Below are 17,504 nucleotides of genomic sequence, written 5' to 3'. Positions count from 1 at the left end.
ACAGATGTCTTATGTTGCTATAAGAACATAAAAAGGATCCTGATGATCAAGCCAAAGGCCCATATAACCTAGCATTCTGTTCTCACAGCAGCTAATTGGATGCCTATGGGAAGCCCACAAGCAGGTTCTGACTCTAAGAGGACTCTCCCTACTTGTGATTCCCAGCAACTGGTATTCAGAGGCCTATTGCCTCTGGCAGTGGAGGTAGACATAAAGTTCTTCAGGCTACATTCTCTCTTGATTGCTGCTTATGCACAACCTCTTTCAACCCGATACTACCACACTTGAAAATGGCCTAAGAACATGCTTTCAATATTGGCAGTCATGGTTTGGGAGTGCATGGATTACAATACACTCAATTTATACACACACACACACACACACACTCACTCACTCACTCACTCACTCACACTCATACCTTGGTTCTCAAATGCCTTGTGACTTGAACGTTTTGGCTGCTGAAAGCTGCAAACCCGGAAGTGAGTGTTCCAGTTTGCGAACTTTTCTTGGAAGCCGAACGTCCGGCGTGGTTTCCGATTGAGTGCAGGAAGCTCCTGCAGCCAACTGGAAGCTACACCTTGGTTTTCGAACATTTTTGGAAGTTGAACAGACTTCCAGAATGTATTCCATTCAAGAACTAAGGTACGACTGTATATATAGAGAGAGACGGGGGGGGGGGTTAAAGGACCCCTGGAAATGCAATGCTGTTACCATTTAAACTGTTAAATACCGTATTTTTCGCTCTATAAGACACACCAAACCACAAGACGCACCTAGTTTTTGGAGGAGGAAAACAAGAAAAAAATATATCTCAGAAAAAAAAAAAATCTTAGAAGCAAGAACAGCAAGAGGGATCGCTGCGCAGTGAAAGCAGCAATCCCTCTTGTTGTTCTGGCTTCTCGGATAGCTGCGCAGCCTACATTCGCTCCATACGACGCACACACATTTCCCCTTTTTAGGAGGGAAAAAGTGAGTCTTATAGAGCAAAAAATACGGTAATTGTTTCCAAGGAATTTGTTTCAGCGGAAACTAATCTACAGTGGTACCCCTGGTTACGTACTTAATTCGTTCCGGAGGTCCGTTCTTAACCTGAAACTGTTCTTAATCTGAGGCACCACTTTAGCTAATGGGGCCTCCCGCTGCTGCTGCCGCCGCACGATTTCTGTTCTCATCCTGAAACAAAGTTCTTAACCCGAGGTACTATTTCTGGGTTAGCAGAGTCTGTAACCTGAAGCGTATGTAACCTGAAGCGTATGTAACCAGAGGTACCACTAGCTATATTTACACCCACATGGCTTTGGGTTGATACAGGTGGAGAGTTTGGGAGAGTGCGTGTGCAGCTCTGTTTTTAGGACCTAGTTTATAATGCAACATTTTTTTGTTTTTTAAAAAATATATTCTTACAATAAATGCAATAACAAGACTGCAACACATCTCCTTTGGCCTTCCCTCAAAATGCTGTGTTAGGGCTTGTTTCACAGACCTTTTCTAGCTATCTTGGAACCTAGTACCACTAGATCTTCACTACCTAAATGACTCCGTAATGGTAGTCAAAAGCTTCCCAGGTGATTAGGCCTTTATATGTGCTTTCCAAATGCTAGGATAAGAAGCTGAATTTAACAATAATGAATAGCATGGAAAGGGAAACTAGGATTTGGAAGGCCACTGAAAGTTGGCTTGAGCTTTAACTCCACTGGAAAGTTTGGTGTAGCAGGATATTTAAAGCACTCTGTTTTCATACAGGGACTCAAAACAATTTACTTCACTGTGATTTCACGTAGGCCATAAGGACTACTCTCAAGTTTATAGTTTCATTCAGGATGGCAGCACTGCCTTACCCTGTGCATTTTCACAATGTTGTAAATGTTAAAATATGATTAGTTTTCTCAGAGAGGCATACTCGTTTTGCTAGATGAAATGGAAGCAAGTACAATACAATGTGCAAACATCTCTCGGAGTCCTTGATTACTCTCATTAGTTTCCTTGTAGCTTACAGCATGCAAACCTACTTTGCATCACATTATGTGTTCTGAAACAACAACACTTTAATCACACTGGGTATTAGCAAAACAATCCTTTCTGAACAGCATGCCTTTAATTATTCCTTTGCCTCTTATCATCAGGAGACAAAGAAAGGAGCTTCATCTTCCCTTCTTCAGAGCTTTGTCTGTGGGTGTTAGGAGGAGTGTTTTCTGACATCTATTTTAACTTGCAGCGTTATTTCATGGACACCACCACTTGTAAAGATGGTGACAAGCATTCAAAAGGGATGCCACTATGCATATCCATACACAAATTTGACCTCCTTCCCAGTTATCCAGTCTTCTCTCTGATGTCTCCCTAAGTTTTCTATAGGTTGGGATCTTTTTTGGTTTAGGGGGGCAGAGCATTCCCTCATGGAAACCAAAAACGGAGAACCTCATTTCTACTGGCCAAATATGACTGTTGAGGCCTCTCTAGTTAACCCTTGGGACTGTTCTCAGGTTGCTCCCTCACCAGCCCTGATCCATGACCTCCTGAAATGCTTTTGCTTTGCTGGAATATGTCCTTGAACTGTGATAGTGTCTCTTGCTTTTCTGGATGGAAGAGGAAAAGGTGTTTTGGGGAGGTTATGTAGAAACCTCTGGCTTCCATGTGACTAGAATGAAGCTTATTATACAAAGTTATGATACATTTATCTGGCCCCACCCACTTTTAATCTGACCCCACCCACTACTGGCAAGCTGTCCATGAGGGAATGCATACCTTGCTATGAAATTGGTACCCTATCCCTGGTTTAAGCCTTCAGACCTGCAGTCTGAAGTAATCACACCGTCCAGAGGCAGAAGCTTCCCATCTCATCTACCATTTCCTTTTCAAAGTAACACAGCCATTTCTTATTTGCAGAGCTGAGAAGTCATTCATAATTCAGTGAAAACTGCAAACTCGTGTTTTGTTTTGAAATAAAAATAAAATTCACCTGAGTAAATTGCCAGTAAAGCTTCATCCTTTTGGCTTTGGCGTAACTGCATTCAATTAGTCGGGGTCTGCTGTTCACATCTACCAGGCATCTGTTGTCATCATCATCAATGGTAGGACTCAGAACACCCACGTGGAACTGCTGGTTACCTGTGTAATAGACGTTCTGCAATGAGAAAACAGAACACATTCAGGGCTTTGAAGACGCAGGCAACATTTCTATCAGAAACCAATGGCAAGAGTTAATGCATGGACCTGAACTGAATCTCACACCACGCTTCAGCAACCAAAAGTCCTTTTTTTCTAGTAAGAAGCAGTGTGATATTTTAAAGTTTTCAAAATATCATTTGAGGAGTTATCAAAGAGGGGTGAGAGAAGGCAGATCAAGCTACCTGCTTGGTAGGACAATATAGTTCATGCACACTGTGGTAAGTTCAGTGGCGTAGCGTGGGGGGTGCAGGGGGGCCGGCCGCACCGGGTGCAACATCGGGGGGGGGGGCGCGCTCGCACTCGAGCTCTCTGCCCCTACTAAAATCCACGGGTTAGGGGGCGCAAATTACTTGCCTTGCCCCGGGTGCTGACAACCCACGCTACGCCACTGGGTAAGTTACCTAGGTATTACCATCTGTATTCTTCATCTTAATTTAATATATGTAGTGCAGGATTTTACAGGTTAACAAACAATAAAAGTAAGCAAGATACAATGGATAGAGCATAACTCAATGCACAGCATGAATTTAACAGAAAAGTTTAAAAGACTTGATGCTTCACCTGGTGCTGAAAATACCATAAAGAAGGTAGTTGGTGGGCCTTTCTGGAGAAGCTATTCCATAGTAGATGTGCTACTACCAAAAATACCCTCTTCTTGTTAGCTACCCACCGAACTTCACTGTCTTAATTGGAAAGCAAGAGCTAGAACATCTATCTTTTTGTGTTTTGTACAGAGCATAAGTTTTTAGATATCATCTATTTAATGGTGTTGAGGGGGGGCGGTCTGGAGAATACTTTTGGACAAGATAGACCTATAGAAAAGGGATGTGCTCCACTTGAATCAGGATAGAATAACAGAATTGTCTAGAAATAGACCACTTGTGCTTACTGTCAAAAAGGTGCCAGATCGGTTTTGTAATCATTCAGATGGGGGAGGAAAGTCCTAGGTACTGAGAATGCAGGGGCACAATTCTGAGGAGCCAAGGCACCATAGGTAAAACATTTGGTGAGCGGCACTGTGTATATGTGTGTATATTCTGTAATGTATACACACAAGCCAAATTGTTGAAGCTGGAGTACTTGAATTTTAGAGTGCTAAACTGACTAAAGCAATTGCACCAGAACGATACAAAATACAGAATGTAGGCTGAGATTTGCTCTAGAAACACAGTGATGAGAAATGACCTGGCCTTGGATTCACTTCATGCCATATATGATCTTCAAGACTGGTTGATAATTGTTGACACTATTAACAAAAAGGAGACCTTTGAATCTCTTGGTGAAAGTCTTTTACGTGGCTCTGAGAAGTCTCTGTTGTCATTGAGACAGATAATATGTTCTTCTGCTCTGACTCAACTGACATCTCACTCTGGATCTCAACAGATGGCACTCCTGGCACCTTCATACCACAGAGACTGCTAACAATCACACTTGTCTCTCTCTTTCAAAGGCACAAGTTGTCTAACTAGATCAGGCTTCAAGATGCATCCAAGCATGTGGGCGGTGCCGAAGATAACGATTGTGTGATCTTATTGTTGCTCCACCATTAAATGTTAATCACCGAAAACGGATGATGTGTGAGTCTTCACACGCCATATGGATTTGTGTTTTAGAAAAGTTTGAGGGAAATGCCTTCTCGTGGGTCTTGATAGCACTTCTTGGTATCTGTTTATTATTGATGCTGTGTATAATTGACATCATATTTGTACATGCAGCAGTGAGTACTTTGTCGTAAAATATTAAGCACAAAGGAGGAGGAAGAAAGAGCACACATAAAATAGTCGAGGGCTCTGCAGATCAGGACAGGGATTTGTGTTTACTGCAGCAAATTCTTGGAGTAGATATGGAGTAAATGGCAGCATATAAAAGGTGAGTAGGGTATTAAGACAGATTAATACAGATGTTAATTTCAGATCAGAAGGAGCTGTAAAAAGCTCACTTCTATCATTCATTCATGCTGCTTTTGCAGATAATTGTGATTATTTGGGTTCATATGACTTCATCTATGGTCTCTCTTATACTTCCTCCATATCAAAAATATTTGCAAGCTCTTGTCAACAACCTAATAAAGAATGATAGAAGTGAGCTTTTTACAGCTCTTTCTGATCTGTAATTAACTTCTGTATTAATCTGTCCTAATACCCTACTCACATTTTATATGCTGCCGTTTACTCCATATCTACTCCAAGAATTTGTGATGTGCTGATATAAATGGAGGGTGGCTTTTTTTTATCAAGACAAGATTAATAAAGATTATTTTTTTAAAAAGTAGTAGGTTAAAATATGTATGCAAGCAGAGCAGTTATAGTGCCCTGGTAAAGTTTTTAGACAGATTATTGAATGCTCAAGTGTATAAAGCAGATACTTTTGCAGAGAAAGAGAGGACTGAATGATTTGGAGATTAAACAACAAGAAGAAATCAGATTCCTTTTTATGGCTTGCTTATTCATTATAGAGGAAGGAAAGGGAAGGAAAAATACCAACAGAAGCTTTGGGCTGTTACATATTAGTATTTGTTATTTCACCACTAACAAGATAAAACAAATAGATTCTGACTGTATTTCTACATCCTGTTAAATCATTTGGTTTGGGGCTAAGGGTTATATTCGGCTAAGTCATACACAGAGTAGCTCCACTGAAATAAATGATTTAGTTAGATACAACCCTAAATGTACTTAAATTCATGCTAGCTTGTGGTTTGCATGACACAAAACTCTTCTGGGACACAATAGATTCCATTCAACAAATGCACAATTGTACTGTAGTAAATCGGAAGTTGAACAGAATCCATTCCGGAAGTCCGTTTGACTTCCAAAATGTTTGACTTCCAAAGCGTGGCTTCTGATTGGCTGCAGAAAGCTCCTGCAGCCAATCAGAAGTCATGGAAGCCCCGTTGGATGTTTGGTTTCCAAAAGAACATTCAAAAACTGGAAAACCCACTTCCTGTTTTCGATCGTTCGGGAGCTGGAATGTTTGACTCCCAAGAAGTTCGGGAGCCAAGGTACTATAGGTTCACTAATTCATTGCGGTGTGTGTGTGTGTGTACTTTCTGCTTTCTAACCACATTTTAAAATTTTAGCTCCCCAATTCAGAAATCTCCTTATAAACATGTGCATGGAGGTTCTCACCGCCATGGACTTGTCCAATAATTCATTTGCTGAGTATTTATAAAGTGCTTCTCCCCCAGATCTTTCAAGTCATTTATCTAAGGCTATTAAATAAACACATGTTACACTTTTCCCAGTTTATTGTTCATTTGCTTAACTACTCCTTATCTAGCCTAGCTAGATTAACCGCCCTGAGACCCCAAGGTATAGGGCGGTATATAAACTCAATAAATAAATAAATAACTCTGAAAGAAACATGAAGGAATGCACACCCAGTGGGGTTGCTTCGACTGCCCCTTCACATGATAGCTTACATGGTTTCATAACACCTGAATAGGCTTAAATTAACCCTAAATGTGAAGTTATGTTTCACTTTCTTATCACCTCACCCCAAGTTTTAAGGTTAGGATAGAAATAAAGTGTGCCAGTTTTAATGACTGATCAAATATATGAATTACTGAATTACTAATTTATATCAAATATTAAAAACAACATACACATCTAAAAAGCAAACTCGTTTTCACACTGATATTGCAGCTTGATCCAAGCCAAGTTCACTTGAAAGTCCATTTGTTCCCATTGGCCCAAGTCTTATTGGCCTTTCATTTAATCACCCCTGATTGCAGAGGCACACAGCCAAACTAGACGCAATATTAATTGCATGGAAGCAATTAACCAGCACAGCTTTAAAATTTAAATAGCTGCCACCAGTGGGGGACAATTCAACAGAACTGTGACATGCAAACATTTGATTGATTGCATCTACACCTTACCTTTTCTTCCAAGGAGCTCAAGGTGGCATACCTACCATAGTACTCTCCCCTCCTCATTTAATCCCCCCAACCACCTTGTGAGCTAGGTGAGACTGTCTTGAGATCCTTAGCATGCAAGCAATGGTGACTGCTGAGCTTCCTAAAATAGATTAATAACTGTACTTTCTCAGCCATCCCCACATTTCTTAAGCACATCATCCTAGGTAAGATACAGAATTTCTGCCCAGGGAAACAACATCTTCTTCAAAGGGGAAATCTTGACTCCAGTAATGCTAACAATAAAATGTTGCCAAGCTATCATGGGACGAACATTTGACACGAAGTTAATAACAAACTTTGAAAACCCGCTGTAAGTGATAAAGACTTCACTTGATGAAGTATGCTCCCATCACTGTAAATTATTCATTGAGGCCTGGTCTATCGTGTAGCAAAAAGTTACAGCAAGGTGTCCAACTTAACACAAGATGATTATCTGAAAGATAAATTGCCAGCTCCCTGGTGAAAGCTTAATGCAATATACACCAATTTCCCAGCCTGAAAGCTATTCCTGATCCTTATGGCAGCTTTTCCAAGTGAAAACACACAGGAGAATGGTGTGCTGTTGCGCATTTGAAATGAGTGGATTCAGGAATTGCAGTTTACTTTCTAGCAGGTAACTTTTCCCCTTTGGAATGACAAAACTGTCAGCCTTGCAGTGACATTGCTTTTTATAGTCCTAGTGCAACACTCTTACCATTTTCTCTGCCTTTTTAGGGCATGAACCGATGATTATTTGGATCATTTGTAATTTGAGATTTAAGAAGGCATCGTTTGCCATTTTGCCCTGCATTCGTCACTGGTTTGTTCCATGGCAGTTTACACCAAAAACTAGGTTATATGCCTTGCTGTGGAAAAGAAATATGTAACTTGTGTAATTTACATAATTAATTACATAAATTACATATAATGTGCACGTTACATTGTCCTTATGTTATTCCATCCCATTCATTTCGATTTAAAGTGAACACAATCCAAATGGAGGAAAAATTAATCTTGTATCGTTTGTGGACTGAAAGAAATAGTAGTGAGGACTGATTGTATTTGCTGGATTGATTTCAATTCCCGATACAGGATGAATTAGCAAACATCAGCAATTTCTGCTCCCATTTCCATCAGAACTCTCTGACATCCATGTTTGTAGTACACATCTATGGAAACTGATCACAAGGAATTAAGGCTTTGTTAAAAGTGCACATATTCATCCCCCCCCCCTTTTCAAACTTGCAGTCACATAACACCTTTTCCCCCCTTCATTTCCAAAAATGTTTGGATTTTACTGTCTTTTACCTGATTTTTGCTCAGCCTAGACTGAAGCCCTGAAATCTCTCCTTGCAAGGAGTACTGAGGCTGGTAGTAGATTTTACATTGAGGACTGAAGCAACCCAGAAACACAGATCTCAAAGTAAAATCTCATGAAAGGTAAAGCATGACTTATATTGTCATTTATAGAAAGAAGTGGAAATGCATTGAAGCACAAAAATGAAGCACATGGTACAAAACAAAATCACAATAAAAATATTTGAGATTTAAATAGCAGTGGTACTTAAATGATCAACGTGAGACTCCTAAATATACTTATTTGGAAATAAATGTCATTTAAATCAATGGGATTTATTTCTGAAATGTTAAAATTGGAGTGTTCAGATCTTTATAATTCCTTCTCTTTATTGAACAAATACTTCTGAATTATTTTCTATTGATCTTTTTGTAATGAAAAACTATACCCTGAGACATCAAACACAGACACACTCCAGTCAACATCAGATACTTCAGAACTAATGATTTCTACTGTATAATTAAAGTACTTTCTTAACTCTATGCAGTTTAACATGCTTAGCTTTTGCTGGAGCTTTTGAGTTTTTCTAAAGGGCAAATACAAATATGCAAGAGTAAAATAGCTGGTAAAAATCTTTTTTTAAATCCTACTTTTCTTTCTTGTCACTTCCTTTGTCCTTTTAGAAATTGTTTTGGGGTTATAAATGGAATATGCTTTGCTTACTTTTCTAAAACGCTGTATGCACTTGACAAAGCCTTTATAGAGGGATAAAATTATTGCTTAGTTTGTGAGTGAAAATATCTCTGCTTTTTCCACCATTGTGATGTACCAGCATTCAAACAACAAAAAGCTTTTTTTTTTGCCAGTTGTCAGGATTCATACAAAAGAGACTCTTGCTTTCTAAGTATCCCAAGCCCACTGCTATGAATGCAGAAGCGCAGATTATAACCTGAACCCTCTAGCAATTGAATTTCTTCCTTAGGGGCAAAAACTAGACCTACTGTTTTCACAAATCTATGGCTTTGTCTTAAGCTTTTAGTACACAACTGAAAAAACACCGAGGATCAAGTGTAAGGGCCCCAAAGCCAGTACAGTGGTATAATCTCTGCATTATACCAGCACTAACTCTATGTTCTCATGTTACTATCTTAAGAAATACAAATACATATTGCCTTAATTCCTTAGAGTATAAACAAGTTGTATATTTACATTTATCCAAGAACATAAATAATGATATCGTACTGCCTTATTTCTTATAAATTTTTGGTGCTACTGCATTCTACATACAACAGGGCTGCTCTAGAGTCACACAGGGTCCTACCCATCTCCTATTCACAATGACTTTGGAGAGAACAGTGTAATCCTCAGCCAAACTCAGGAAAATAATAAAAAGTAGTGGTGGCCTGTCCCATTTCACCACCTGAGGTGAAATGGGAAGGTGCTGCCCCTGTCCCCTCGGCCAAAGTCTCGCTTACCAGGGCGGTGCAGCAGTGGCTTCTGGTGAGATCCCATGAGCTGTTGCTGAACTCTCCCAAGGTCTTGTGCAGCTCTTGCTGGAAACCACGGTCACAACTTCTCCTCACTTCTCTGGTGGTGGGGAGGATTGAACAAGGTGGCTGCCTTATGAGTGGACCGGCCGTGATAAAGGACTAGGGGTGCCACTTGGTAAGACCTTTTTTATTGGCTAGGGATGCCATGCTGCATGAGGTGCACCACCAAAGATAAAGGGATCAAAATAGCAATCTGTTGGAGCATAGTTCATTTTATAAATTCAACTGAGAATGGTGCTTGGCCCAGACATTGAAGGTAGTTAATGTAGTCTGGAAATGCCCCAATGTGTGTAGAATCTTAATTCAGAACAGGAAACTCTTCTAGGTCTTTCTTAAATCTCTCCCATTTTTCAATTCCTACACACACTAAGGAATCAATCTATTTATCTCTCTATTCTATCTATCCATCTATTTACACACACAAACACACACTAGTCCAGTGAACATGTTTCATGCATGGTACATGCTTCATGTGTCTGTTTCATGACCACATCCATCAGTGTCTCTGGTATCTTAAACAATGGCATTCCAATGGGAGAAGCCTGCCTTGGACCCCCCGACACACACTTGATTGTGAAGCCTGCCCTGTTTATGCCTCTCTTCAGCAGAACCTGAATTCTCCTCTCCATCACTAGGCACCCCACATAAAGCCACTTGATTTTTGTAAGCTCATGTCTGTCTGTCTAGAATGCATTCCTTGAGGGTACTTGGGGTGTTGCGATCCACCAACATCTTTAAGAGCCAACTCATATCTAATGAAAGGCTGTTGGTCTGATCATTCTAGAGATACCTGTGCAGAAAAGCCTGCATGTAAGTATTACCAAGTGTTGTTATTTAATGGAGAGGAAGTTGAGACTTTGATTATAAAAGGCAGCAGCAGAGACATACTCTGATCTTAGCACTATGATCCCACTGTGCAAGACTGGAGACAAGCCTCTGCCTGCTGCTTTTTAAAATAGCAAACAGAGACTTGAACTCGAACTTTGACTCTCCAGACATTATAAGGATATTAGGTGACTGCTAGGTGGGTGGGTACAGTCTCTGAGCTAAAAATGTTTCCGACTCCTGATTTAGCATGCTGAGAATGAGCTAGCTGCGGTGATCTACACTTCTCCCACCTCTACTTCCTCTAGTGTGGCTACAGAGAGGAGCTGAAATTATGGTAACCATAGCATGTCATGTCATCCAAACATGACAAACTGTGTCTGATGTTATCAATTGATTGTTTGAAGCACAATGGCTTCGAATCATGTGTTATGAAGCTGGTTTGTTGCAATAAACCACAGTCAACATTATCCAGAGTTTAGGGTTCATGTAACACTAAACTGTGGCTAAGGAAAATTGCAAATGACAGCATCTGCACTCTTCCTTGCAACTGTGACAAAGGAGGAGAAAGGACAGGGGAGCATGCAGACCTGAGATTTACTGTGGCTTATTCTCATCACAGGAAACTATGGTATTACCATGATGTCCAAATGTAGCCTCTCTAAAAGTGGAAAAGACTAGAGCTAGTGAGTTATTTATTTATTTATTTATTTATTTAATAAATAAATATTGCCTATAGACCTCATACTTTCCTGCTCACCAGTTGAAAATAGCTAATGAACTAACAGTTCAAAGTTCCTGAAGTGTAACAATTACTTGAGATCTGGAACTAGTTTGCTCTATCTCCCCCTGGAGATTAGCTGCTTTGGCATTTCTAGCTGAATCAATTTACTAATTAATCTCACTTCATTGATTATCTTTTCCTGCAGGTGTTCTAATTAACATGTCAGGCAAAATCCAAGCTTCACATTTCAAGTCAACAATTTGAAATCTGACTGCTTTGAAACAATGTAAAATGCTAAAAAAAACACCCCACCACACAGCAAAACTCAAATAGAAATGAGGAAAGGTGGACTTTAAAAAATAAAAACGAACTATTCCTGATAAATAATTACTAAAAAAAAAGGATCAAAAGAATCCTATAATTTATCTGTCTAATGTAGAGTCAGAGACACTAATCACGTTATATGAAGTCAAGTTTTCTCTATTTAGGGATGAAGATTAATAAATATACACATTTAGGATTAAGAACAAAAAGGGAAGATGGAGACATGAGCTTCTGGGATACAGGAACAAGACTGGTGATTTTAACCCTATTTAAGATGGATAAATTTTATGAGAAATTGATTGAAAAAACTAATACCATTTTGCATCACCCTCTGCGCTCCCTATCCCCCAAAACCAGCAGGGGGCAATGGGAAACTGTACAAGGAGCACCTAGTTGCGCTCCCCGCAGATTGCGCATGACATGCATATGATGACGCCGGGCCCCCTCAATGTGGGGGGCAAGTTGGCACCCCTCATGTATCTTGAGTGGGCATGGGGCAAAGGTGCCATTTGCTGTTCTGCCTCCAGTGACAGCTTTCAGGTTACAGATCAGGGAAGCTCCAAAATGCAGCTCACACAAAGCAGTTATTTATTGTGAAGATTTCTCATCTTCATAAGCAGTTCTGAAAAGTGATTGACAGCAAGCAATATTTTTATAGATGAAACCACTTGCTTCAAAGTAATAATAAAGATGTCACTCATGCCAATCCTTAGGTATTTACTCAGAAGTAAATTTCATTGATTTCAATGGAATTTGTTTTTGAGAAAATGTTTTCCATCTTGGTATATAAACTGCACTTCCAGCAGCAATATTGGTTTATTCCACTTACAACGCAGCCGTAAACACATTTGCTTGGAAGCCAGTCCTATTGATTTTAGGGGCACTTAGTTTCACATAAGTGTACTTAGGATTGAAGCAGAGTCATCTGCAAATTCAATGCCTTTTGAATTTAGCTCTCAAGAGATGCAATGCTGCTACAAACACTACACAGTTATAATGCATAGAAATAAAGACTTCATATTTTAGTAATGCATGGAAAGTGAAGTAGAAAAAGCATAATAGTTGTAAGCCAGGATCTGTATCATGTTTTCCAAAAGCAATAAATAGCTTCTGTCCAACCAGTTTCTAAAACAAGCTTTACAAAAGCACCCAAAAGGTTTGTGAAGGCTTCCCTTAAACCCAGATATTTCTTTAATTAATTAATTAGTTGACATGCAAACAGTTCAATCATTTTTTAAAGAGGCAACTTTCTCCTCTGTCTTAAACATTTACATGAGACTGTGTTGCTAGATCCACCCCTAATGTCATGTGTGATGACATCCAAGGTTATGTTCCTTGGACAGACATGTATTGGTATGAATGTCTGCATAGGTCAAGCCTATGAGTAAAACCAGCTTTTCCTAGTTAGGGGTCAGCACCAACCCACAGGTGTTCAGGAGTCATGGCTAGTGCGAAACAGGACATCAGAGGTAGGGTTACCAGCATGGTCCCACCACTCCATTTCCAAACAATAAAAAATGAATAAATAGGGTCCTGAATGTTATCTGAATACTTAGACGAAGGATGACCAATATAGTGCCTAACAGATGTTGGACCACACCTCCCATCAGCCCTAGTTAGCATGGTCAATGGCAAAGGATGATGGAAGTTTTAGTCCACAACATCTATAGGGCACCATATTGACTAACTCTGATTTAGAATATGCTGATTCCGCTCAACACTACTTGCCATCAATTTGTGAACATCTCAGCATTCACAATGACACACTCCATCTTTTGGTGTAGTGCTTTGTTTATGCACTCTCACTGGAAGGCAGGTATCTGGATGAAGAAAGAATGAGGGCCAGTTGCTAGGAGGCAACCGGGCCAAAGCTTCCTTGTCCAATTCCAGCTGTACAATATTGACTGGCTGGGATAGACTGTAAACAGAGAGGCACAATCTACTGAAAGTAACACACTCTGGATTGGGAACTTCTGCATGATGGATGTTTTCAATCTGCAGTGCATTACTTTCAATGGCCTGCAAACATGTGTGGGGAAATGCATGAAAAGTAAAAGGAAGGTGTTTCTTTAAAAACAACAACTGGTGTACCTCAAAATGGCAAGTTTTGCAGCAAAAATCAAAACTCACAGAAATTCAGTGCCATAGTCAGAACACCCTGAGGAAGAATATGGCAGTTTGGTATTCAGAATTTTAATGAAACCTATGTACGTTATAAACAGTGGAACTGGTACAGACTGTGCCCATGAATAAACTATCAGGTCAACAAAGAAAATAAAAGCAAACCATGGAACAGACGACTCAGCTGTAGTATTCAGCTAGTTGACTCCCCACTCCCAAACCTAAGTCTCAAAAATTTCTTGTATAACAGTATGATAATGGACACCTTCTGTTTGAGCCTTTTTTAAAAAAAAAAAAAAAAAGTGAAGAATTTATCCCAAGGTGAGTCTGTGTCATTGGTAATATACCATATAAACGTACATTATTTCTAGGACATCACTTTGAATTGTGCAAAGCATTGATGCTCCTGTACACAAGTACTTAATAAATTGAACATGGGAGACAAATAAAGAAATATTTGGAGAATCAAACTAAGCTTTCAGGCACCATCAATAATTCCACTAAGCCGTTATAACTTGCAGCAGAAGCAAGTTGGTATAAAATGTTAAGAGGTCTCTTACAAATCTGCTTGTTTCCAGATGAATCCCTGAAATAAAAACAAACTGCATTTTTTTTCCACTCTGGAATTAAAATTGCTGGCTTCTGAACCGTGTTTTTTTTTTTTTTTTTTTTGAAAGAGAGCTTTGTATTTATCACAGTCAGAACCACAGGAGGACCTGCACATGGGAGACTGAGTGTCCAGCACTATTTGCTCTTAGTGTCTTGCCCTTATCAAGACTTACAATGAGAGGGTAGTGGGGAAACCTAGAGAATTAAAAATTGTGCCACTTAAGGACTTAAAAGATGAAGAACCGACTAAAGAGCATGTTGATGCCAACAGACTGGCTCACACAAGCCGGTAGACCCTTTGTGGCTATCTTGGGAGCATGTAAAGCAGCTAAACTATTTGGGGCTGGGCAGCATGCATGCTATTTGGAGACTGTCACGTGCTTCTGGGTTTTGTGCAATCATAGAAGCTCCAGAAAGAGGTGTTGCAATGAGGAAAATAACAGCAGTCACATATTCGCTGAGTTAGGGGTAGCCAAAGCGGTGTCCTCACTCCTGGTAGTCCCAGCTAGTGCAGGTTGATAGTCAGGGATTTGTGGAGTTCACAAATCTGGCGTTCCCCAACATTTTGGCTGCCCCTGCGCAAACTGAAGGCATTGGCTAACACACACAATAGGGGCCTGGCCATGAGACCAGTTCGTCTCACAGTGGAGTAATTTACTTGAGAGATTCCCACACCTCCTATGTTCCCACTCCACCACTTAATCTGCCAAGCTGGCACTTTTGCAAGTGCCTCATAGCAGCCATTTCACCCTTGCACAAAATCAATCTTTTAGTGTGGCATCACCTGCACTTTGAAATTCCCCGCAGGCGCCTTTACTGTATTGTTTACAGAGCCTGTCCAGGCATGCCTACCAATGCGTGTGATTTTATGAGGTATACTTTTAAAATAAATAAATTACTGATTTTATTTTATATTTAATTTTATGATGTAACTTGCTCTTGATTATTGTTTTTCAGTGGTATTTTAAAAGAATATTCGAGCCACTTGGAGGTCTTTTGTTCTAGAAAGCGGACTTCAACTTTTGTTAAATAAACCAATATTGAAACAGACTCAAGGCGGAAGCTACTAATTTTCAACACATTAGGGGGCAGTAACAAATGTTTCCATTTCTTTGTTAAAGGTATTGTACAAGAGAGTAATAATATAATACTGCATAAAACCACAGATTAAAAAGACAAGTAACAACTAAAACATAGCAACTAATTAAAATTGGATCTTAATCAGATGTCAAGGAAATAAACAACTATTTGACTTTTAGAAGACATCTGAAGGTAGCCCTGTATAGGGAAGTTTTTAATGTTTTATGTTTTGTTGCATTTTTAATATTTTGTTGGGAGCCACCCAGAGTGGCTGGGGCAACCCAGTCAAGATGGGCAGCATATAAATAATATCATCATCATCAACACCACCACCACCACCAATATCACCAAAAATGTATCAGACAAAGCAGCTCTTAGAGGTGGTATCCAACAAAGTAGTCTACTAGTGCAAGACCTTCTTTCTGTGCAATAAATTTTCCCTCCCTTTCCTTATCCTATTATGGGCTTTCCCCCAACTGTGCAGAGCAGATTTGAGGGGTGTGCAGGAGGAGAGAGTGCAGTTCCACTGTGCAAACAGAAATCCTTATGCTAATGGAACTGCTTTGTTGGATTCTGCCTTCTGTTCATGAGTATTATAGAGGATCACTGATAATTTAACTGGTTGGAATGGGAAAAGTAAGAAGCCAAGACTCAATTATGCTGGGTTATATTACATTCATGAGGAAAAAACATATAAAAGCAACATATGAACTGGCATTTTATCAAGGTAAAAAGACACATTTCTCACTTGGCAAGAATTTTGGATGGTTATTTTTCTTTTGGAGTTAAGATTTATTTGATGTACAACCCACAACCATGGAAATAAATGGGAATGTTGCTATATGGCTAAACAGGTTAAAGATTGCTGGCTAACGAAGTATGTTTACTACCTTACATGTTGACTTGGAGGTAAGCTTCGCTGAGTTCAATGTGAGTTCAATGGAATTTTCCTCTACTGTGAGTCTAGTTTTATTTCATTGTATGTGAAATAAATTATGGTGAATAATTTGAAGAACAGAGGCACAAATAAAGGCTAAGAAAAAAAAGAAATTTTTGCATAACCCAGTAAAGCTGCAATTATAAGTATGCTTACCCAGAAGTCTCAATGAGACCAACACAGCTTCTGTGGATACATTATTAAGAACATTCTGCAATGTAATTCTGCAAGCCAGAATGTAATTCTGCATATATATTTTTTAAAACCCTTGAATTAACTTTGTTTAGAATTTTTCTTATTCCTGTTTGCAGTTGAGTTTTTATTGTCTTATTTCAACCAATTTGCTACTAAATATGGATGTGGTATCTACGGTAAATAAAATGTAGATTTAAACATTTACTGAGAGACATTTAACATATGAACTATCACTGCAAAAACTTGTTTCATACAATACTAATGGTCACACTCTATTTGTATGGACATCTTCTGTAATTTTTCTAATATCCCTGAAACCACATGGGGTTTGGGCTGACTCTCCAACTGAAGGCAGTGGGAACTTTTCCTGTGGCAGAGTTTTAAGTGGGCAGAATGCTCACAATATTGAGCATGAGTCAGCCAAAGTGAAATTAATTTAACAAGTCCCATTAACTCCAATGGAAGAGTTAAGCACGTGCATAAATCTCTCCCATGGAGATCAACAGGTTCAAGAGTGCTAACCCCCGTAGTCTGCAATATTTCTATTACATTTGCAAAAAAAAAGAAAAGAGCAGAAAATCTTAGGTAGAATGGTGTAATGCTTAATGCATCAAAAACTAAAAATAGGCTGCCTGTACCCTGTTGAGAATATCCTGTGGAGATAAAAATCACAATCTTGGCTTGGCTGATTTTGTTTGGCAAAATGTAAAATACTGTACACAAAACTATCAAGAGAGAATTTGATTTACTTGCAATTCAGGCAGAGCTGTGCCAAG

At 39.4% G+C, this 17,504-nt stretch overlaps 1 protein-coding gene across 2 annotated transcripts in view; it reads right to left on the bottom strand.

The window, feature by feature from the left end:
* Nucleotides 1–17,504, bottom strand: part of GALNT18 (polypeptide N-acetylgalactosaminyltransferase 18) — a 372,255-nt gene that overhangs the window by 11,831 nt on the left and 342,920 nt on the right. For both annotated transcript variants that reach the window (XM_079966313.1, XM_079966312.1), the window contains exon 10: nucleotides 2,960–3,124. In XM_079966313.1, coding sequence (XP_079822439.1) covers nucleotides 2,960–3,124 — 165 coding nt within the window. The remainder of the gene's footprint in view (nucleotides 1–2,959; nucleotides 3,125–17,504) is intronic.

Source organism: Podarcis cretensis, assembly GCF_951804945.1.
Source record: "Podarcis cretensis genome assembly, chromosome: 1".
In the NCBI taxonomy this organism is placed as follows: domain Eukaryota; kingdom Metazoa; phylum Chordata; class Lepidosauria; order Squamata; family Lacertidae; genus Podarcis; species Podarcis cretensis.
The sequence above is the reverse complement of the archived record's forward strand: the minus strand, read 5'-3'. Positions and strand labels throughout refer to the sequence as shown.